Source organism: Platalea leucorodia (genome assembly GCF_965183815.1).
Source record: "Platalea leucorodia genome assembly, chromosome: 1".
Lineage (NCBI taxonomy): Eukaryota > Metazoa > Chordata > Aves > Pelecaniformes > Threskiornithidae > Platalea > Platalea leucorodia.
This window is the reverse complement of record NC_138823.1, coordinates 136,930,884-136,954,731: the sequence shown is the minus strand read 5'-3', so window position 1 is coordinate 136,954,731 and position 23,848 is coordinate 136,930,884. Positions and strand designations below refer to the sequence as shown.

General features: G+C 36.1%; 1 protein-coding gene across 1 annotated transcript in view; it reads right to left on the bottom strand.

Moving 5' to 3' along the window:
• The window catches only part of DGKB (diacylglycerol kinase beta), a gene marked incomplete at both ends in the record, with an annotated part of 334,114 nt that overhangs the window by 131,102 nt on the left and 179,164 nt on the right, over window positions 1–23,848 (bottom strand). Inside the window, 1 exon segment of the mRNA XM_082329956.1 lies at window positions 9,528–9,592. Within this exon segment, the coding sequence (XP_082186082.1) occupies window positions 9,528–9,592 (65 nt within the window).

The following is a 23,848-nucleotide window of genomic DNA, read 5'->3' as shown; positions in this document are numbered from 1 at the left end:
CTAAAAGAAAAAAAGTCCAAGAAGTATTTAGCTCATAAAAAAATCAATGCTGCCCTTGTTTTTAATATATTGTGAGCACAAATATTTTAACCACAGAGAAAGTTCTTCAGCTGGCCATTATACTCCCAAATCACAAGTTACTGTTCCAAAGAGCATTCGATGCCTTTAGACATCTTCATAATTGGCTCAAAAATAGAATGCTGCAAGAAAGGTTAACAGACCTTGCTGTTCCTCATATGGACAAATCTTTATTAAAAAAAGCATAACTGAAAGGTTCTCAAGAACCAGGAAACCATATTACTTGCAGCTGTTCCCTAAGTCTAATTTGAACAAAAAATGGCAAATCTAACAGATGGCCTCTTCCTCTGACTACTAAATCAAAATCCTAGGCAGCTTTTACCACATCTACCTATGTCACATGGATTCAAATGATACCCTGGTCCTGAATTTTAGGCCTATCATCAGGAAAACAATTTAATGTAAATTCAGTATGATGTTAAAATACTGTATTAATTTTTTAACCTAAGGAACCATATTAATTGTTGGCATATCTAAGGACACTTCCAGGGATTGAAACAGGATATAATTTGAAAACTTTCCAAGCTTAATAAATTCCGAGTAATTACTAGGTAAAAGTGTTTATGTCCAATGATTTTCTGCTTTTTCTATTGTGATCCATTTTATGCCATGACATACGAACACACCACAAGCATCCGGCTCACCTTTGCAATCACCGATCAGTAAATGAATTCAGAATTCTGTAATTACTGTTTGCTAAAACTTTGAGAAGCGATACCAAAATTATATTGTTCCCCACATGTTTCTTTTTGCCTGTCTGGTATCCTGTCTTGACAGTTTTTCCAGAGAGTCCTCCTGGGCCTTTTGAGCTGGAAGAGGGGGGTATTCTGATCCTTTAGCCAACAATCTGCCACATACCTTGTTAATCTGAAGCCTTTTACACAAACCAGAGCTGAATATTAGAGAGCACTCAACAGAGAGAGGTAACATATATACAACATGTATTTCCTGAAATGCAGAGTAGAGTCCTAAATAAACACAAAGAATTTTTGTTGGAGCAGGTTAGCAACATCTTTTAAATTCTCATAACTTCTCTGTCTGACAAAGGAAAAAGTTGAAAGCAGGATACTAGCGCCCCGACCACTGGTGAGATAGCAAATGAACATCCGTTAATCTTCTACTTCAGAAGTGAATGTAGATCAATAGTCGCCAATCATTCCGTAATTGAGTTACAAGAGAAGCCAGAGGGGTATTCTTTCCATGCTAGCACATGGAAATATCCTAATAGGAGTAAGCCTGTCTTAGGAAGGGCAAGAACATAAAAAAATATATGATTTAGTCTCAAAAGATATAAATGACCAAAACAGTATTTCCAAAACACATCAGCTCTCCTATTAGGCAGACTATGAAGTGTGGTGAGGGAAAGACTGGCAATATCACTTTAAACTACTTTTATCTTTTAGCTAAACTTGGCTTCAGTTGTAGTAGTGCCACATATCAAAATAAGCAACATCCATTCCCTTTAAATCATGAAGTCAGCCTACCTATTTCTCTCGTGATGTTTTTAGTTTTGTACTTTTTTCTGATAATATACTTAAAAATGTGTAGTGATTTCACACACACACAAATGCATACACAAAGATATTGAAAAAATCCATATTTTGGGTATAAGTATAGAATACAAAATATAAAATTAAATAGATATATATAAAGAAAATACAATTAAATATAAAAATAAAAATAGAAAATATAATTTAGGTACATCAATGCTAAAGAGATTTAATACTTTACTTGAGCGATATCCACAGGATTGATCTTATTTTGTAAGATACACAGATTATACTTTACTATATACTATAAGTTTGGCAATACTTCTAGCTTTGCACATTTCTTAGAAAGGACTATGTAACCCATTGCAATAAAAGTAAGAGGCTTGAAATCAGCTCAGAAAGCAGTCTGATTATTTACATAAAAATACATAGACATGAGCCAGGCAAACTACATTCAAACAGAATAAAGCAGAAAATGGAAAATATTATCTGAAGTGATGGAGATGGTGACACAGGCTCCTTATTAGATACATTGACTACTTAAAATCACTTCAGTTATACAATTAGCAAAGATGAGAACTATAGGATATTTAATCAGGGGCTAGCATATTGGTTGAAAGGATTACTTTTCAGGTAATCTATTAAAAAATTAATTTTGAACAGTTGTACTAAAAACAGGTTTAGGAGGAGTCGCTAAATTTTAAATTTTTTTTTTCTAATTACATAAATCTCTCTAATATAACAAAAACTAATTTCAATTTCAGAGTGTGTGGAGTTGGAAGCCTAGGGTATATTAGCTGTAAGATTCTGGATCTGAAGCAAATCTAGGACCCAATTTCTAACAACTTAAGGTACAAGGCAAGTAAAGGCACATGCTGTATATCATGTCAGTCCATGCTATACTAAAAGAGTATTTGGTCTCTCCTCATTATCTATGGGTACTGTAGTATATGCCTGGATAACAACATTCTCTAAAAATAGGGGCTTAATTACTGGAATAAATGATTTAAAATAAAGTCCCATAAAGCACCCACAGTTCAGAGCAAAGGTTTTCATGCTGTGATTAAATTTTAATTTCTTTGTACTAAAGAATAATGTGTTTATGTTTATTAAATAGGAAGTGTAAAATTTATTCCTTAACAATTCATTTCATTGCTTTTAATGGCCTCGATATTGTCAATATTATTATACGTAAGTGCACTGTGGCCACTTAGCAACCTTGACTGGATTTTGAAAGAAGGTTTTGTTGGTTTTGCAATATATATTAGAAATGGCTGCTGCTTAACTGTTTAGCCCAGCATCTGTTGTAAACATGAAATATATCCACATGAATCTTATGTAAAGATTTGCCATTTGCTTCAGAAATTTGAAGATTAATTGATCCAAAATGAAGTTTGAAAATCAGCTGCAAATTTACATTGTTAATATTCACTAGTACCGACTATAAAAATAAGTCGTCCCCCGAAAAAAAGCAAGCAATATTTGATAAAAAACAACTGTGTCATGATGCATGTTATTCAGTGTTTGATCATGAAAATCAGGGAAAATAACCTTATTTATTTGTATATAAATACCTGACCATACTTTATCAGCAAGCAATAAATAGCAAGCTGTAGTTTAGTATTGTTACAGTGTGTCTCATATCTATTATAGACTCCCTTCACGTGTGAATATACTACAAATGAAAGTAGTCAGAAACTTTTTTCTATCATTGTGTTAATAATCGTTATTTCAAATGGTGTGACTGAACACTGGAAGAGACTGAGATTTAATTCCTATATAGTTAAGTTTGCCTTTAACGTATTGTAATAAAAGGCAGTAGTTTTAATTAATTAAAGAATGTGTAGAACATCCAATAGGCACTTCAATCCATAGAAAAGGTTCAATGACCTACTCTAAGTAATGAAACATCATTTTCAATAAATTCCTTTACCAGCCTGACATCAGTTGAAGAAAATTAGATTTTATTGACCTTGGCCTATAACATATGGATAGACCTGTTGTGAATCAACAGTTTGTTACTTGCACAATGCATGTTGTGCCAATCCCTCTATACGATTGTGCACCATGTTAAACAATCCTTTCTCCTAGACAATGCAATGATTGTCACTCTTTAACACGGCTATACATTTTACTTGACAATTTCCAAAGCAACTGTTTCTTTAACAACTGAGTATCATTACATATCTTTAAAACACATAACTTTCCTTAAAGGAAAAAACATTCCGGTATCTTGTCAATATCAATATTACATATTTCAGTTATTTGTTTGTTTTTAAAAGTGCAGAATGGCAGGTGTTTCACAACAACCCCCTCCAACAGAAGTGCCCAATAACCAGATAGCCCTTACCATTATAACAGTACAAAACCTGACCCCATTTTAGTCCTGCAGTAGTGAATTTGACAGCTGAGGACCCTGAGAGTACAAACATAAATTCACTGCTCTGCTTAGGGTCTGATACAGTGGACTGCTTTCAAAGATGTACTTTGAAATGACAGGCGATGCTCAGGATGTAGGGATGTCTGCTTAGAATACATTTTATACAGCACACTGCCCCTAGTCCTCATGAGTCTGAACTTAAGGTTCCCCAACCACACCAGCCTCACAGATAGCCACTACAGAATCATGTTTAACAGAGCAAGAAGTCTCTCAAGCAGAGGGCCTTAGCTTATTATCACCTTCTAGAGAAATGATAAAAACATGAAATCTTGCCTTAGAGAGAGGTGCAGATACTGCAGATGCAGACTGCTGTCATTTTGCTCTATAGACAACAGACATAGGTACACTAAATCAGCATTATACTCCGAGTATCTTCTTTTGTCCCAGCTCAGTAAACTCAAGCACACATTATACACTTCAGGCATTTTTTCTAATGATAAGCTACTACGTGTTTGAAGTCTGACAAAAGAACCTGTTATGTTGATTCTTTTTATTTTTTCTTTCTGTCTATAAATGTTAAAAGCAAGAGCTAGGCAGAGTAAGCTGTCTACCTACAAGTCATCTCTTGCTCATGTGAAAATATTTCTCACTCTATCATAAATATTTTCACCTTGTGTTGCTTCTTCTAATGACTACAGTTGCAGTAATACTGCCTGGGTTCAGAGGTATTGTTCCCTGGAGTCTTATCCTTTCATGAAAAGAAACCTGTGGGTTCAACGGGACAGGTAACAGATGTCTGCAATCTGGTCTCTCTGTGGGGCTAGTGTCTTCTTTTGAAGCGTTCTCAGCTCAGACACAACCAGAAAGGGAGGAGAGGTTGAAGGAAAGAGACTGACATGTCTGCCATTCAAGTTCAGAATTTTGTGTTGATGATTAGTATATATAACCAAAGACTCCATCACTTAAGCTGAAAAACTGGAAGAATAATGAAAATATCAAAACAGTTTGTTCTATTCAAAATGAAACATTTTGGCTTTTCAATTCAAAGCTAAAATAAGCCAACTTTAAAACAAAGGCTAAGTATATCTGAGAATGGAGCAGTTTATTCACCCCCTGGCAAATGATTTTGCTTTTAAACTGAGGTTGCCCTATGCAAAAATAAGGAGAAAGGTTACACTGATTTTTTTTGATTTGTGGCGTTCAGTCAGCAAACTGGAACTTTCAACAGCACGTGATTTGGGTAATCTCCAATACTCAAGTGGAATAACTGTGTTCTGGCTTCTTTGCTGTCAGGTTGGATTAGAAATCTGTGTTTGCATGACAGGATTTTTTTCCCTTTTTCTTCAGGTCAGGCAAGATATGATACTATGATGACTACATTGTGTAGTGCAGTACTCAAGTTGGGACACATGGAAGGACTTGCTAAAGATTCATTTACCTGCCATTTATCCCACCTTTTCTTTCTGTGGCTTTTCCAGATTAAACCAGTGTCGCATAACACATAGGTCAAAACAAAAGTGTAACTTCCTTCACTCATATTCATTAAAAGAACATTTATTCTGTTGGACATTACTTGCACAAAGTAAATCAGTACTTTCTATTACTTAAAAATTTCCTGACAGGTTAAGTGCATAGCTATTGCACAAAATAAAAGCATAATTAAGCAAGCTGAAAAGGAATCTCAAAAGTACATGGTCAAGAACATGATACAGATCGAGTTATTAGGAATAAGATCTTTTTCTACTTTAGGATTTCCTCTTCATAAAAGAGAAAAATAGACTGATGTTTGAAAATCTCAAAGATGATGTACTTAAGACTGTAAATGCACTTTGTAAATCCTACTTTAGTTTACTGAGACTAAGGAATGTCTTTTATGCTATGGGGTGCCAGAAAGTCAAATTAGCATGCCTAATATAACTGAATATTATTTTAGAATAGTTAATATCAACTTGAATTATTTTTTGTTGAATGTACTCTTTGTTTTTCTGTGTATATTCCAGTCACATAACTCATACATCTGTTATTCCCAGCATCGAGTCTATGATGTTTACACAGATCTCCCTGTAGGTCATTTTGGCCTAACTGAATCGTTATTTCAACAGTATGTCCTAGTTTAATGATACTGTTACTTGCAATGCTGTCTTTTGCAAGTTTTCTTCCCCATGGGGTTAACTCAGCCCTTCCACACTGAAATGAGAAAATCTGACCCTACCCTTAAGCAGGAGATGCTGGGAAGTGAACCCTGCTTTTTCAAGCACAGGGTTCTCAGTGCTTCAGATCTGTAGAGTGGGTAATGTGACAGCTGAGATTCTGGGTTTTATGAACACATTTAAATCTTAATGCAATGTCAGTACTGGTGTCTGATAATGTGTGCTAATGATCTGAAGACACGATTACTTAAAATGGCATATTAGGATTCATTCTTTTGACAGAGGTGGGGATGCTACTGTGTTCTCACTTCCATTCTTTTCTACTTGACCATCACCAGAAGAAAAATTCTTCTCCTGCAGATCCATTTTTAGGAACAAGTGATGAATATTTTAAAATCACTGTTAGACATTTATGCTGGACCTTATTTGGAAAACAATACGGAGCCATTCCATATTGCAGCTTACAAGTATAACATTTTCAAGTGATTAAGGCATGTATTAAGCATTTTTCAGTGAAACTTAAGCTTCTGAACACAGAAGACTCTTTTGACAAAGGGACTTGATTTCAATTTAATAAGAATCTGAAACAAACAGGTGCTTCATTGAAAAGAAATGTCACAAGGTAGCTGCTAAGTCATGCGAAGATTTAAGAAACAACAGATAATGTGGATTTTTAATTCATGAGTATTTACACATACTTAATCTGAGATTTTCTAAAGACCTCAATGTTTAAGTATCTGTAGGCCGTTTAGAAATCCACACCTTAATTTATTTCTTTCTATTTTTAATGTCAGCAATACTAAGTCTTTGTGTCTAATATCTATGAACAGTTTCAAAATGTGTCAGAATTCCTAACAATTATTAGGAAACTAACTAGCCACCTACTTCCAAAGCACTCTACAATATTGGCTCATAATCATCAAAAAGTCCTTCCAAGCCTTGTGATATGCTCTCATTTTCATTTTGAGAAGGTAAGCAAGTACAGAAAGATTCTGCTTTCACACAAAAGTACAATGTGTCCAGAGTTTCCCTATTGGTATGCTCTAATTACATGCAAAACTTGGGAACAGAGTGTCAAGGAATGCCCTCAGGAATCTGAGGATCATTACCAGGATTTAAAACAAAAGATTCTCCAATACCAAACTTAACCTAACTTACTGTACTGAAGCAAATACAACACCTTTGGGTTTCGAAAGACCTCTGCACACAGCATAAACTTAAAGTTTCTCTTCAGTGAGGAAACTTTTAACATATTCATTTTCAGAGCAGAACCTCAGTGCAAGGACCTGCTTTACAAAACTGAATGATAGCTGTAGGAGCTCAAAACCTTGGAAAATCAGGCAAGAGGAAACTAACATAAAACCACAAAAGAACCAATTTTTTAAATCCCGGGAGATATTCATATGTGCCAATGTAGGATTTTCAAATGAGTAAGTGCTATTAACTATGGAGCCCACTATGAGTCTGACTTGAGCTGGACTTGCTGACCCTAAATCATTTATATTGCAGAGAAAATTCCACACTTTGGTGAAGAAAGTCTTGTGGTTTAGCAGACATCTAAAAAAGGGTTTTATTTTCACACTGCAGGAAAATGCTGCTGCAACATATTATGGAGTGTTGCCACATGCAAATAACTGTTAGTGGAACAAACTATTTGTGAACTAACATCATTTGGAAAATTGTATTCAACAAAAATAGAAATCTGCGTGTTTTTCTCACTACAGAAAAGAAGAAACATTTTAAAACATCAGTCTCTATAACAATACTTTGTTCAAGTCTTTATGTTCCTTTTTAAGAAATGCATAATCTTTCTGAATAGCCTTTCAATACCCTGAGAATCATTGCTTTTTTCAAATTCTTTCAATATCACAGTACCAAAGCACGTAGGGACTGGAACTATATATTTTTGTAATTAATTTCCTTAAGATAATGTTAGAAACATCAGGTTCCTTAAAATATAGATGAATTTCAAGGTGAGTCTGCTAGCAGATGTTATTAATGGCATATGATTTATTGTGACATGAAATCTGATCTGAAACTCATGTTATTAGCTGAGCTTTTTATAAATTATAATTGCCAACTGCTGAAAATATGCAGAAAGACCACTGATAAACTAGCTTTATCTTCAGGGCCTAGAATATCTGCATTTGCTAAATGTCCAATATCTCTAGTCCTGCTGAACGAGTATAATACATTGGGATGTGCAGATCAGGCTTGAGTTCAGATCTTTTCATAGTATAACTCTTTCAGAATGAGAAGCATTGAAGGTAGGAAGAGGAGGTCATAGAAAATAAATGTTTACTGTGGAACTTAAACATACACTTGGGGTCATAGTATGTCATGGCATAGATGCTAAACAGATTGAGTATTTAAGAAAAAAGCCCTCATCTCTGACTGTTAGATGTAAAATTTATACTTTCAACATGAAAACAGTAAGAAGTTAGATAATATTCAAACATATTCAAACATCGTTCTGTACAGCTCTAAGACAACAGCACAAACAGCATATTTTATCATCCCAAGGTCTACAAAGATTTGCATCTACACAAGACTTTCCAGGTCACCCCCATGGAAAACTAAAGAAAGTCTATGGATAGGCTCACAATGACGAAACATTTGTGTTAATAATTACATCTAGATATTCTCCATTTATTTGCAATAACTTCGTATCTGACTTTCCCCATGTGCCTTTAAATGTTAATTGAAGTTTCTGAAATGTTGCTTTTACCCATCATAAGTTATGTGCTAAATTACCTAAATAAGAAGAGACAAACATAAGCATTGCATTATGAATATTATCTACTCAACAAACCAGATATTGAAAGAAGGTGAATTAACAGTACATGTTGTAATACATTTTTAATCTCTAGAAAAGCTCTGAGATAACATTGCAAAATCAAAAAGCAACACAAGGAACAGATGCAAAGTCTCATTCCTGACTTTTTTACATATCCAAAGCTGTTTAATGATAAAAGCATTTATGTGTAAAATGGCATTCACTTGCCCTTACTAAGAGTATATATGGAAGAGCCCCCTGTCAATGTACCAGTGTGCGTGTGGGAATGAAACATAAGGATCACCATCTGCAGCTGTCTAATAAGTGTTCTTCAGTGCCTAATGGCAAAGTGTCAATTCAGGGATCCTCAGATACCACAATGCATCATCTTGTCCATGCTAGTCTTACAAGTCAAACATTTCGCATGTGAGAACAGTTTATTTATAATGTTATTCATTGCAGTTGAAATACCAGATATAAAACAGTTACACTACAAGCAGTCTGCGAGCATATACTTAATATAAAATGCACCAATTTCCTCTCCTTTATAAGAATCGATATTTTAAAGGATGTTCAAAATTTAACCCCTCACAGAACACACCTTAATAACATGGAAAGAATAATTTCCTATGCAACTATTTTTAGATTCTTACCTACTGTTGAACTTCTCTGGATGTTTTTCTCTCATGATATGGAATCTGTGGGCAATCGAAGCATCCTAACAGGAAAAAAGAAAACCATAAATCTATTGTGACAGGAAAATTGCAAAACGGAAGACCAAAACTGTAAACAAGGCATATTGTTTGTAAGGTGTTTTGTGAACTGTCATTTTCAACAGGAGCAATACTCTTATCACTCAGAAAGCTCACAGGTACACTGTTCCAAGAATGGGATATATCTGAACTTAAAAATTTGCTACACTTGTTAGTCTCCATTATTCCTTTTGAGAAATGAGACATGACAGTTACGTTTACTGAAAGTGTCTTCCACTTCTGTATAGCAAGTATCATCCAGATCTGGTGAAGGTTTACAATAAGACCATTCATACAGTTCTTTCTTGTTGGAATACTAAATAAAGTCTGTGAAATCTATTCCTTTAGTAAAGGTGAGTGATAGATTCAGCAGAGTTACTTTATACGCATATAGCTTGATATATGCATACGGCCATCCAATAGCTTTCTCTGAAATTTGGTAGAAAATGGGAATAAATGCCCCATTTGCTATACGTCAGGGTATGAAATCATGTGAGGGGAAAAATGGATTTTTGATATGAAAAAGAGACTTGTTAATTAAATTAAATATACTTTATCAAAATATTTTAAAATGTAGTAAATGATGCTAATACATTTAAATAATGTGTATGTGAAATGAAACAGCTGTATAAAATACTTATACGTGTATAACATTTTCAAGAGAATCAAACCATTGTGGTGGTGGGATTGCTGAAAATAGGATATTTGGAACTGATAGGCTAGAATCAGTTTTCACAGCACTTTTATATATCCTTTGCAGGTATGAAAATAACGTTTTCCTCATTCCAGATCATGCAATATTTATTTCACATACTAATTCATTAAAAATTTACAAACTGGGAATTAAGAAAGTAAAAAGTTTTTTCATCTTTTAATGTATGTATTAAATGAGGTGTGAAAGTATGAAATCTACCAAGTCTTCATTCTTGCAGGAGATAGTAAACACAGAGAAATCCATTTGGATCATGGTTTTATAATTATGTTTTAAAATGCTGCATATATAAGAATATAAATATAAGAAGAGTTAGTTCAGTTAGTAAGAAATTTAAATTAATTCCAGTTTCCATGTAAATAGAGTTTGACAAAAACTACAAATATAACCATCACTGTAATCAACTATCATGTATATGAAAAAAATACATTATTTACCAACTTAAAAGGTTATGGAAATATAAAAGCTAAGAATTTGAGAGAAGTATTAAATTCAGTATGAAGTCTATATCTAGCAACATTTTAAATTATTTTCAAACCATAAGAATTAGAATTTAGGGGAAAAAAACAAAATTAAATACTTAAATTTTATTGTATTTCTGATTCCAAACATGATCAAAATATTTTGTTTAAAGTAATTTTTATTTAAACCAATCAATGTTAATATAAATTTCAAATAAGCAAGCATTTTGTGCAGATATATAGGTATCCACTAACATCAAACATGGCTGCAACACTTTATGACTATGATAATTTTTTATTTACTAGAATCTTAAGCAGGGCACCCTCAGGAGAACAGACTGGTCCAACCTTCAGGTTTGGTTTACTGGCTTGTGGATACTTTGAAAAAATAAATATATGAACTTTAATATCACGTCAAAGGTAAAATTGTTCTGATAGATTGATAACATTTACAGAAACTTTTAAGATTATGAATAAATAACAATAAACAAGACATAATATTTTACACACACTCTACTGTGCTTGTTCTGGCTGGGGTAGAGTTAATTTTCTTCACAGTAGCTAGTATGGGGCTGTGTTTTGGATTTGTGCTGGAAACAGTGTTGATAATACAGGGATGTTTTAGTTACTGCTGAGCAGTGCTTACACAGAGTCAAGGCCTTTTCTGCTTCTCACACCGCTTCACCAGTGAGGAGGCTGGGGGTGCACAAGAAGTTAGGAGGGGACAGAGCCGGCACAGCTGACCCCAACTGACCAAAGGGCTGTTCCATACCATATGATGTCATGCTCAGCCTGTAAAGCTGGGGGAAGAAGGAGGAAGAGGGGGACGTTCAGAGTTGCGGCATTTGTCTTCCCAAGTACCGGTTAAGCGTGATGGAGCCCTGCTTTCCTGGAGATGGCTGAACACCTGCCTGCTGATGGGAAATAGTGAATGAATTCCTTGTTTTACTTTGCTTGCGTGTGCGGCTTTTGCTTTACCTATTAAACTGTCTTTATCTCAACCCATGAGTTTTCTCACTTTTACTCTTCTGATTTTCTCTCCCACCCCGGGGGGGTGGGGGGACGCGAGCGAGCGGCTGTGTGGTGCTTAGTTGCCAGCTGGGGTTAAACCATGACATCTACCTACATAAGGATATAGCATAGCATATGATTTTTAGGCAAAACTTGTGATCACTGATCAAATAAAATCATTTAGTGGCATCACTAAATTTATTGGCTCCATTGAAATATTCACTTTTATTCATGATCTTATGTAGTTTCTAAAGTTGTATATAGTTTGTTGCTTTATGCACATCACATCATTATTTATTTATTTTTCTATTATCTTTAAGAATGGAATTGTCATTTAACATTTACTGTCCTGTAAGGAAATAACAGCAAAACCCCCTAGTGAATGAACTGGTTGTATTCATAAAATGCCTTATTGTTCTGTCCTGTCATCCAAACTGTCATCTGAAACTTTCAGTGCTATATTCTCAAACTGCACTCATCATTACTTTAAATTTATTTTTATGTGCAATTTTATAAGGCAAATATCCACAAGTATCCAGGTGATCCTACAGTTCTTGGAGACGGATGAAATAAAGCTGACAGTAAACCCTGAGACATCACACTTCTAAACAAAGCCTGCCAGCTGAACTAAAATAATAACTCTGTTAACTTTTGAAACACCCATCATTCATACTTTATCCCACATTAGATGTGCCAACATTAGAAAAGTATATTTGTTAGCCAGTTCTACATGAAAAAGAAATAAAAGGACTACTGTTGTGGTTAACTGTTAATTTTCTACATGCTGAAGCAATAGAAAAAGGCAGACCCAAGACAAAATGAATAAAGGAGTAGTAGCATATTTGACAGAAACTAGGAAACACTAATCAAGGACTAACTGTCTAATGAATGAAATGAAAAGGCTAATGTGCTTACTCATGCATAACAAATGCAAGGCACAAACAAGCCAGGGATCAATGCCCACTGCAGATGGCAAACAGGCAGTTGTTTCCATGCAAGGTTGATTTGATAAAAATTTTCCCCTGCCTGAACATTTTCTGACTCCAAAATGGATCAACTAACTTAATGAGCTGAGAGGTAAAAAAAATAATACACAAAGCTAATTTTGACAAGCACAACACAAGACAGGCCCATGTCAGACCAATTTCATACAAAAATTGTTGAAAGGCTATTTTTATTAATTCAGACTGTAAAACCAGAGCAGTAACTGCACACAGATAGGCTCAAAAGTAGGGGAGCTGCTAAGGCTTCTTTTAGTTTATACTGCCCAACTACTCTTTTGAACCCTTAATTGAGTCCAACATACAGAGTCCTTAGATTCCCTAGCACAGGGACCTCTTCCCAACCACAACTCCATGCTACAGGAAAATCTGACACCAGCCCATGCTGGTTGCCCGTTAGCAAAATAATCCTTTGCTTTAGGGGGAAAAAAAAAAAAAGAAAAACTACACTGAGTTTTCTGTTTTTCAAATATCTATCACCTTTTACTTGTTAAGATAGTAGCATACAGACTAGTATAAATAAATGAAAAACAACCGGAAGAATTGAAAGTAACAGGAACTTGAAAGTGGGTAGGAATGCAAATTCTGTCTCCTAAGAGCTACAGGAATTACCAGATGCCATCCCTGATTCCTGAGGAACAACCATTAAAAGTTTTGTATTTCTGGATGAGGAAAGCAGAGGGTCCTTCATTGTGAGCTGTTTCAGCTACATTTGAAATAGGTTTCATTTTAGCAGACTTCATTCAGCCATTTCAAAAAGAGGCACCTAGCCTACCCTATTTAGAGCATACGACTGTTGTTGGATCCATGGAGAATTAATTTCTTTTTTGTGTCACAAACTATATTAAAATCACCTAATTAACTATACTGAGAAACAGAGCAATATCCACATGAATGGTAAGTCAAATATTGTTTGCATATTGTTGCTTTAATATGCTGACCTTTCCTGGTACCTGATATTGTGGATGGCCAGCAAAAGATGAGAAATGATTTTTGGATTTGAGAAAACTGATCTAAAAAAGAAAACCCAGGAGTCAGTAAAGCAAGCTCACATGCTTCACGATATTACCTAGCAAGGTAACAAGTGAAAAGGTTTTTTTAGAAAGGTCATTTGACAGTCAGATACTGGTCCATAATTAATATCACCTGTGGGCATTATTTATTAATTTTTTATTAATAAATTGATAGGTATGCTAGCCTGAAATACAATTTTCCAGCAGTACTATACCTGAATTTAAATATTTTCCATTTTTAAAAGTAGCACACCATAAGTGCACACAAACATGCCTAAAATTTGCCAGAGCTTTATTATTAATAATAATAATTATTATTATATACTAGAGGAGAAACAATGCTGTCAGGCCTGTTGCAAGGTGAAAGGAGGAGGAAGGTCTTATGGGATCATTGTAATATGAAACTAGCACCTTTCACTACACCCATGCTTCAGTCACAAAGCTCATTTTATACCTAAAGCACTGTAATATTTTTCACCAAAGCATCCAAGAATGGAGATTTTTTCAGGAACACTTTTTCATCAAAATCAATGTTCGTGCACAAAGTAATGCTGAATACAGAGCATTTAAAAACAGAACTAACTAACTAATTAGACAATTTTGTGTTTCTGAGAATATTATATGAATATTTGAGTTGTATGCTACTATTCTAAAATACTTCATTTCTTTTTAAAGATATACAGTACTTTCACAGTCATTTACATGTCATACACAATATATGACAATAGCCTAGATGATGATAATTTCTCTGAAGTTTCATTTCATAGTATCACCAATCTGATCTGAAAAAAACTACCAGACCTTGTTTTTGTTTGTAGGCCTTTCTAGTTTAGGTGGTTTCCACTCACTATTGCATCATTTTGAAAGCAGAGATGAAGGAATAGGTGTTTGAAGAACACAAGATGCAGTTTATCCCAGTTTAAATTCGACAAAATTGTAAACAGACTCTTAAAAAACGTACCTCTGTATCTCCCAAATATTCAACCTGGACATATGTGTGATGAACATGCAGACATATACACATATATATACCCTTAATTTGAACCTGTTCAGAGTCTGAAGTAGCTGGACTATCTGTCTTATATCTCACTCAGGTTTGTTTTAAATCCTGACAGTGAAGATAAGATAGAGAACAGACAGAGCATATCTGAATCTACTCCTAGGAAATGGAAAAAATATTTTAATTGAACTAGGACATTTCTCAAAGTGACCTGCCAAGAAGAAAAGAAGCTTAAGTTGCTACACCTCTTTAATACCTTATGATTGACTTACACACATATATATTCATCTTTTTAATGGGTATTAGCATTACCGGAAAGCAATCTGAAGCAGTCTTTTCAGAGGAGTAACCTTATACATTGTGAATAACCTTATAGAAAGATTAATGCATTTAATATATGTCTATCTATAAGCTTGCTGTGATTAAAATTTCCATTAAATAATAATTTTTATGCTGGTGAACAAACAAATGACCAATGTGCATCTTCTTTGGATATAAATGGTCTGATTATTTTTTTCTAAGATGCTTCTTTAATTAAGGCTTAATGGATCCACAGGGCTAGGAAGCTTAAGGGATAATTCAGCAACCTGTAATCTTTGGATCAGAATGCAAATCTAACCTGAACAACCAGTTAGCTCACATCAGTTATTAATGTGGAATAGTACAGATATAAAAAGTATTACTGAAAATAGATTAAGAAAAGTTTGCTATAGTGGCTTAAGACTAAAAATTATTTTCTAGATAAAAAAACATCCTTACGATTATGCATTCCACTTTCTGCAAATACACACAAAAAGCAAAAAACATAGATACATAATTTGTTTTTAATATTTCCCACCCCATAATAATCAACAGTCTCAGATAAGCAAATAATATGGCTACTATTGAACCATTCAATGATCCAAGTCTATAAAAAGGTACTCAGGAAACCTCAGGTCCTGCCTTGTTTGAATCAAGCTGTCGTTTCATATTTGACTCCCGGTTATTTTTGATTAAATTACACGCATTAACCTGAGAGACAAAGTAAGAGATCTTCTAAAAAAAAATCATTAATACGTTAGTTTTTGGTGAAACACTAGTTACTATAGTTGTCTTAGTTTCTACTGATATTCTGAGCCAGTATATCTGAGAAAGGTGACAGTTTGAGAAGGTCAGAGCAAGAAGAGATTTCAAGCTCTTTTTGATACAGCTTTACTAAAAGATAATGATAATTCACTTTCTTAAGAAAAAATCTGAGAAAAAAAAAAATCTGAGAAACTTGTGTTCCTGGCTTTCCAAGAAAACCACAGAAACTGTCAAGATAATGCTATTCATTTTGTCAGTGATATTCTTGACAGCCAGCCCTCTGATGGTCATGTTTAAATACATTTCAGCTGTACATGTCTTACTAAGTCAAGTGACAGTTCATATTTTAAATACTCATTTAAATAGGTAATATCTCTAAACCCAGGATGAAACGTCAGTAATCACAGTATTTATAAATGATAGGCAAAAGACCAGAGGATGGTATATCTGGAATTTTTAACAAAATATTTGGATCAGGCCTTCAAATATAAGCACATTCCCTCTCCCTTTTCATTTGAAGTCAGATCTCTGTTGAGTTTCTGACACTACATATACGTAATTTGGTACTGGAAATGTTTCACACAAACACGAAGTGGAATCCATTTTGCAGGAAAAGATGTGTTTGTGAAAAAAAAACGACCCACCCCTATGTTCTTCCTATAGATAACTTTATAATGTACAACTAGGGAACACGTACACAAATTGAATCATTAGAATTTACTTATTGATCAGTTCATATAGGGTGACCACATGTCCCAGCTGTGTAGGGACCGGTCCAGGGACCAGTCCTGTAAGACAAGCCTTTGTACCAGTATCTCAAGGACTTTCTTTGAGGAGCTATTTTGGTTTTGAGAAACTGACATTAAATTTCTATGTATCTATGTTTTTCAGTCACTAATCAAATTCAAGGACCGTCAGAGAAGACTGGGAGATAAGGCAGTTAGGTTAGACTAGATGACTAAAACTGTGCCCCGTGACTCAATATGATGCAGAGGACATGTACTCTGTAAGATGAGCTCTGCTGAGGATACACTGTGTTACTGAGCACATCTTCCTTTCTTTATATTTGGTAACCCTAAATTTACTGTAACTAGAGAAGGGTTCTTCTAGATCCATGCTGAGTGTTTATGTGGTCACTGAAATGAGAAAAAGAAAAGTGATCACGTGGCAATTAGCCAACATAGCCATATAGAGAGTGTATTAAATATCTTGTATATTAAAAAGACCTCTGTGGTAAACCTTTAGTAGCATTTCTGATAACTGCTGATAAAGAACTACGTTGAAATTGTCCCAACTTATTCTGCACAATGAGTTTGAGCATAACACACTCAAGGACACAGCTCAGGTTGAAAGTCACAGAATCAGAGAATCATAGAATCATTAAAGTTGGAAAAGACCCTTAAGATCATGGAGTCCAACCGTTAACCTAGCACTGCCAAATTCACCACTAAACCATGTCCTCAAGCACCACGTCTACCCGTCTTTTAAATACCTCCAGGGATGGAGACTCAAACACTTCCCTGGGCAGCCTCTTCCAATGCCCGACTACCCTTTCAATGAAGAAATTTTTCCTAATATCCAACCTAAACTTCCCATGGCGCAGCTTGAGGCCGTTTCCTCTCATCCTATCACTCGTTACTTGGGAGAAGAGACCGACCCCCACCTCGCTACAACCTCCTTTCAGGTAGTTGTAGAGAGCAATAAGGTCTCCCCTCAGCCTCCTCTTCTCCAGACTAAACAACCCCAGTTCCCTCAGCCGCTCCTCATAAGACTTGTGCTCTAGACCCTTCACCAACTTCGTTGCCCTTCTTTGGACACACTCCAGCACCTCGATGTCCTTCTTGTAGTGAGGGGCCCAAAACTGAACACAGTACTCGAGGTGCGGCCTCACCACTGCCAAGTACAGGGGCACTATCACCTCCCTGGTCCTGCTGGCCACACTATTTCTGATACAAGCCAGGATGCCATTGGCCCTCTTGACCACCTGAGCACACTGCTGGCTCATGTTCAGGCAGCTGTCAACCAACACCCCCAGGTCCTTTTCTGCCAGGCAGCTCTCCAGCCACTCCTCCCCCAGCCTGTAGCATTGCATGGGGTTGTTGTGACTGAAGTGCAGGACTCGGCACTCAGCCTTGTTGAACCTCATACACTTGGCCCTGGCCCAACGATCCAACCTGTCCAGGTCCCTCTGCAGGGCCTTCCTACCCTCCAGCAGATCGACACTTCCACCCAACTTGGTGTCATCTGCAAACTTACTGAGAGTGCACTCAATCCCCTCATCCAGATCATCAATGAAGATATTGAACCGGACTGGCCCCAATACTGAGCCCTGGGGAACACCACTCATGACTGGCCACCAAGTGGATTTGACTCCATTCACCACCACTCTCTGGGCTCGGCCGTCCAGCCAGTTTTTAACCCAGCGCAGAGTGCACTTATCCAAGCCGTGAGCAGCCAGCTTCTCCAGAAGAATGCTGTGGGAGACAGTGTCAAAAGCCTTACTAAAGTCCAAGTAGGCAACATCCACAGCCTTCCCCTCATCCACTAAGCGAGTCACCTTGTCATCGAAGGAGACCAGGTTAGCGAAGCAGGACCTCCCTTTCATAAACCCATGCTGGCTGGGCCTGATCCCCCGGTTGTCCTGCATGTGCTGTGTAATGGCACTCAAGATGATCTGCTCTGTGACCTTCCCCGGCACCGAGGTCAGGCTGACAGGCCTGTAGTTCCCTGGATCCTCCGTCCGACCCTTCTTGTAGAGGGGCATCACATTTGCTAACTTCCAGTCATCTGGGACCTCCCCGGTTGACCAGCACTGCTGATAAATGATGGAGAGTGGCTTGGTAAGCTCCCCTGCCAGCTCCCTCAGTATCCTTGGGTGGATCCCGTCTGGCCCCATAGACTTGTGGGCATCCAGGTGGAGAAGCAGGTTGGTGACTGCCACCTTGTCGACAACTGGGACTTCATTCTGCATCCTATCTCCGTCATCATCATCAAATGACGTCAATACAAGCAATGCAATACAATGTGCTTGGCTGTTACTTTAGCAGTTCTTCAGAAGCACAGAGCAATGGCTCACAGATATCTTCAGTAAAAAGCACAGAAACAAAGTTTACACTAAGAGCCTGTCTAGCTTGAAATGAATGCCCACCACTTTTGCAGTTCTGAGGAGAGAGAAGTGAGTAATTCTCCCCCAAAAAATCAATTACTAAGAATTTTTTTGTGAAATAATAATTATTGCCATCACACTAAAAACTTAACATAAAGAAAAATGCATATTTGGGATAAGGAATAATTGCTTGTGCACAGTCTTGAAAAAATTAAACTCAGCTTGTTTATGGTTTTCAAACACCGGCCTAATAAAAAACCCAAAACATCTAAACAAAAAAACCAAATCCCTCTGGGTTTTTTCATTTTGAGCTTTGAATAAATTGGTATTAGAGTAGTATTCTCAGGGGCTAAATTTAGGCCCTTTATTTAGGTGCCTAAACTGGCAGAATGATCTCTCTGTCCTCCCAGTATGCTCAACAGTAAGAACAAACCTCTTTGCAAAGGTTCTTCCAAAAGGCATGTAAACAAGTTTCTGTTCTGAATCGTTGTTTGGAAATCTTTTGTTATTAATCATACAAGAAGCTGAGCACATCTAGCTTCTTAACTTTATGAAGCTATGCCTGAAATGCAACAGTTTGAGCAGTCCTCTGAAATCTTCACTGGGGTTCAAGCCAAATCTTGTATCACCACCCATTTTATATGCTCATTTGCTTGATAGGGATCAAATAATAAATGTTCACCTGACTTCTCCTTAGCAACTTCCCATAACTTGTTAGTCAAAGGCTTGGCAACAGAGCCTTATAATTTTAATACATATTTATGTTATACATTTGTTTCCATAGCAGATATTTATTTTTATAAGAAATATGCAAACCACTGAAACATCTCTCATTGATTTACAGTCTGAAAGAATATTTTTCTCTTAATTGAAAAAGGTCCCTCTTTTCCTCATTCATTATGTTTTCAATTTGAAATTTAAATTTTTGCATTAGAATATTATTTATTATCTTCCCTATTGGACAAACAAACATTAATTTATAAAAAAAAAAACCCAACATATTCATAAGTCAAGGCTAGATGTTAGATTATTTAGCTGCAGATGTTCTCTCTCTCTCTCCACTGATTCACAACAAACTTTCTAAGATCCTCTCCCTCACATCTTTTATATAGCCTCTTTGCTCTTTCTTATAGGCCTAAAAGCAACTTTCTTGACTTTTGCTCAATATCAGCACCTGGTTTTGTGTTGCATTGATCAAAATATTTTCTGAATCCTTCTACTTTATTTTCTTGTTTTTGTCTTCACCTGTGTTATCCCCAACTAAGCAGACATCCAGCTATCAGACACAGGTTTTCTTCTCCTCAGACTTTCATTTTAAAGTGTTTTTCATTTGCATCAAGCTTCTTCCTTGGAAAGATTTGGGGATTGCCCTGTCCACCTTTTCTAATTGCATTATCATTGACATTCTTCACCTTCACCATCTTCTCCATTTGATTTGTGGCAAACAAGCCAAACTTCTGGGTTTTTACTATCCTAAAAAAAGGATGACTTGTAAAAAAAGTTAACTTCTACATTTCACATTATTTGACAAGCAGCTCTTTATCGTTAACACCAACTGTCTTTCTTTCAGGAATTTCTCCCAGAATCTTCTTCCAGAACTTCCCTCTCTGATATCGTTTTCCAGGATCAATTTAAGTGCCCTTTTCTTCTATTCCACCCCCCATTTTTTCCCTGAGCTGATAAATTCACCACAACTTGACTGCCCTGCAGGAGAAGGAGAGCCCCTGCCAATACCACTGGCCTGCACAGTCCAACTGAGTATCTCCAGTGATGAAGTGATGAGTTCAGAGTCTGTGGATGGCTAAGGTACTTGTTCATTGTATTCAGCATAAGAGCCACGTCTAAGAAAACACCTTCCTCAGACTTAATCTTCCCACTATCTCCAAATCTACCTGGGTCATAAAGCTAGGCATTTAGATGTGAGATCCACCTACCAGCAATGTACTGACCTAGAGGACTTTGTTTTTATTTGGGATTTCACTCCCTGCTCCCCCCCTGCCAAATACTGTTCCATTGATACTGCTTGCATGATTACTGTATTAATTTCCCCCCTTGCTTTTGTTGCTTAGTTTTTTTTTTCATATATTTTACTTCTGTCGCCTGCTATTTAAAGACTTGTTGCAAAATATTTGGAATGGCAAAACAAGCTCCGTTTTCTCTCACGGTATTCAGGACTGCTTAGGCTCAAATGCTGTTGGTCCAGAAGCACAGTTAACTCAAGCACAGGTTTTTTTTTTTTTGTTTGAGTTATGGCTCTCCACAATTTTATGTTGCCAATCTTTCATGCAGTCTTAATCTTACCTACACCATAAGCTTCTTGTTAAATGAGCAGCTGCAGAATACTCCAATGTGGAGAGAAAATCAAGTCCTCACTGCCAAATGCTTCATGTAACTTCCAAATGACTACGTATCAAGGCCATGGAAGTGCCATGTACTGAGGGCAAACTCTTTTGTTCATAGTTTGAGTGGGTGATGGTTGAAAGGATTTTTTCTCCTTTGGCCATCAGTTCTTGCCATCATTTTAGACTAAAAAATGGAACTAGATGTCATCTTACTGAGCATTTAGGGGCTGAAAGAGATAGTCTGTATGAACAATAAGATCCTGTATTCCAAAAAAACATAAAACATGCTATGGCTTATAGAATAAAAACCCTTTTCTGAACTTAGTATTTGGATATATGGCAAAGTGTTAAAATATGGCCAAATATGAACACGTGTTTATGGTAGGTACAGTCATAGAACCATAGAATGGTTTGGGTTGGAAAGGACCTTAAAGATCATCTAGTTCCAACCTTGCTGCCATGGGCAGGGATACCTTCCAGTAGACCAGGTTGCTCAAAGCCTCATCCAACCTGGCCTTGAACACTTCCAGGGAGGGGAAAGTAAATATCTATAAAATTGATTCACATATATTTTCCTCCTGAAACAGATCAAGCTTTCTCTATTGCTGCTTTGACTAAATAATTTAGGTATGTAAAACATTTTACAGAGATCTACCCAGTGTATGGCACACAGAGGTGATTGCAGTACCTATTTTTGTAGTCTCTGGACATTAAAAGGCTTTGAGGTTAAATATATTTATTTATTCCACAGAGAGGTTCTATTATGTGGTATAAAGGCAATAACTCACAGGTTATTATCAGAATATTGTTATTTAGGGACAACAAAAGATTGCCCTTTACTGTACCCAGCTCACTAATAATTAAGAACTGTAAACATATTTTAACAAAATTAACATGCAGTTAAAATTGGCTTCAGCTGAAAAGGAAAAAACACCCAGCAACTTTAGAAACTCCCAATTCTGTATTTGACTATTGGTTTATGCAATACTACTTCACTATTAAGCAGTCTCACAGAAAAATAAAAAATTCAGTTCTTGATGTGGTTAGAAACCCTGGAAACTGCACTAAAGCCCTGTATTATGATTTCACACATATAGAATTTTGAATCCAAGAAATCAAAATGTCCGAATTGCTTTAGACGTACTGTGTTGATCCTTCAGAGACAGCTAAAGAAATGTTTTTGTTGTCTTTCACATGCCATAGATCCAAGTTTGCAGAAGACTGATGAAAAAGTCTAGAGAAGTGTATGATGAGTGGAACTGAGAAATTCCTTAAATTTTCTCACAAAAAATTCCCCCTCCCAAGTGTGCACTTGCATAATGCTTTTTGCTTAACCATCTGGACAGGCTCAGTGCGTCATGGTTGTTTAGCAACTTACGGCTTTCATGGTAGCTTTGAATATATTATACCAGTATCCTATTCTCAGCCTCAAATTGTTTGGGAGGATTCTATATCTGCATAAAAACTCCTTGCATAAGTCCCACTTACTCAGGATTTCCAACACAGATGAGGTTTTCCAGCAGGCTAAATTGTTTACACTAAATACTGGGGTACAATTCCCCAAATTAATTATCTAGTTTACAGAGTTACTCCCCAAACTATCAGCTTAGGGTGCAGCAAGCTGTAGTGCAGAGGCAGGAACAAGCAAGAGTGAGAAAATAAATTCTTTAGTTTCTTTCTTCTCTGAAGCCAGTATCCATTAAAATAATGCTCTTAGTTTGAAATAAGCCATAGAATATGTAGCCATGTATATGCAAGACAGGTATTATAAGTATGAAGAAATGGCAAACTATGCTTTTATTTGCATGTATAGCACATGGTCATAGTCAGGTCCATAAAATTTCCTTGCAAATAACTTGAATGGGACAGTTTCTCTGAACTCCAGGACAGACAGTTATGTTATAAACATATTTTACAGATGGAGAACCACACTGGTTTTTGGTAACAATAACTAAATTTGCTTCATGAGCTAGAAGTTCTAAACAAATCTTTGGTCGAAATGAAAGCATACTCAAATCAACCTTCAACTTTTCACCTTAAAAATCAACAATGCAGTAGGCTGAAAGCTGCTACTAGATTTTTATAAATTTGCAAATCAAAGAGCACCTGTTTGTAAAGTGCAGCTTTGCTCAGCTACTTAAATAATGTAATCAATACAAAATGACAAGCTAGTATTCCTAAATTTGCTGCACAGTAAGCAGACACTTGTCTTGCCAATGTTTGTAATAAGTAATCCCTGTAATTACAGCAAAGACAAATGTAGTTAATATTAACTTTTACTCAAGCATAAATATCACATCCATACGACATCAGAAGTTATCTAGCAGTAAGAATGTTTTAATGGTTATATAACTGTTTTGTATAATACTAGCATTAATAAGGGCAATGTAAATCGGTTAAATCCTACATTTACTACTGTTTTAGTTTTGCTAATGAACAATCAAAACCTACAAAAACTTATGCAATTTAAAGATCAGTGCAAACGAAAGGTTTCCAAACTTTTGGAAAAGT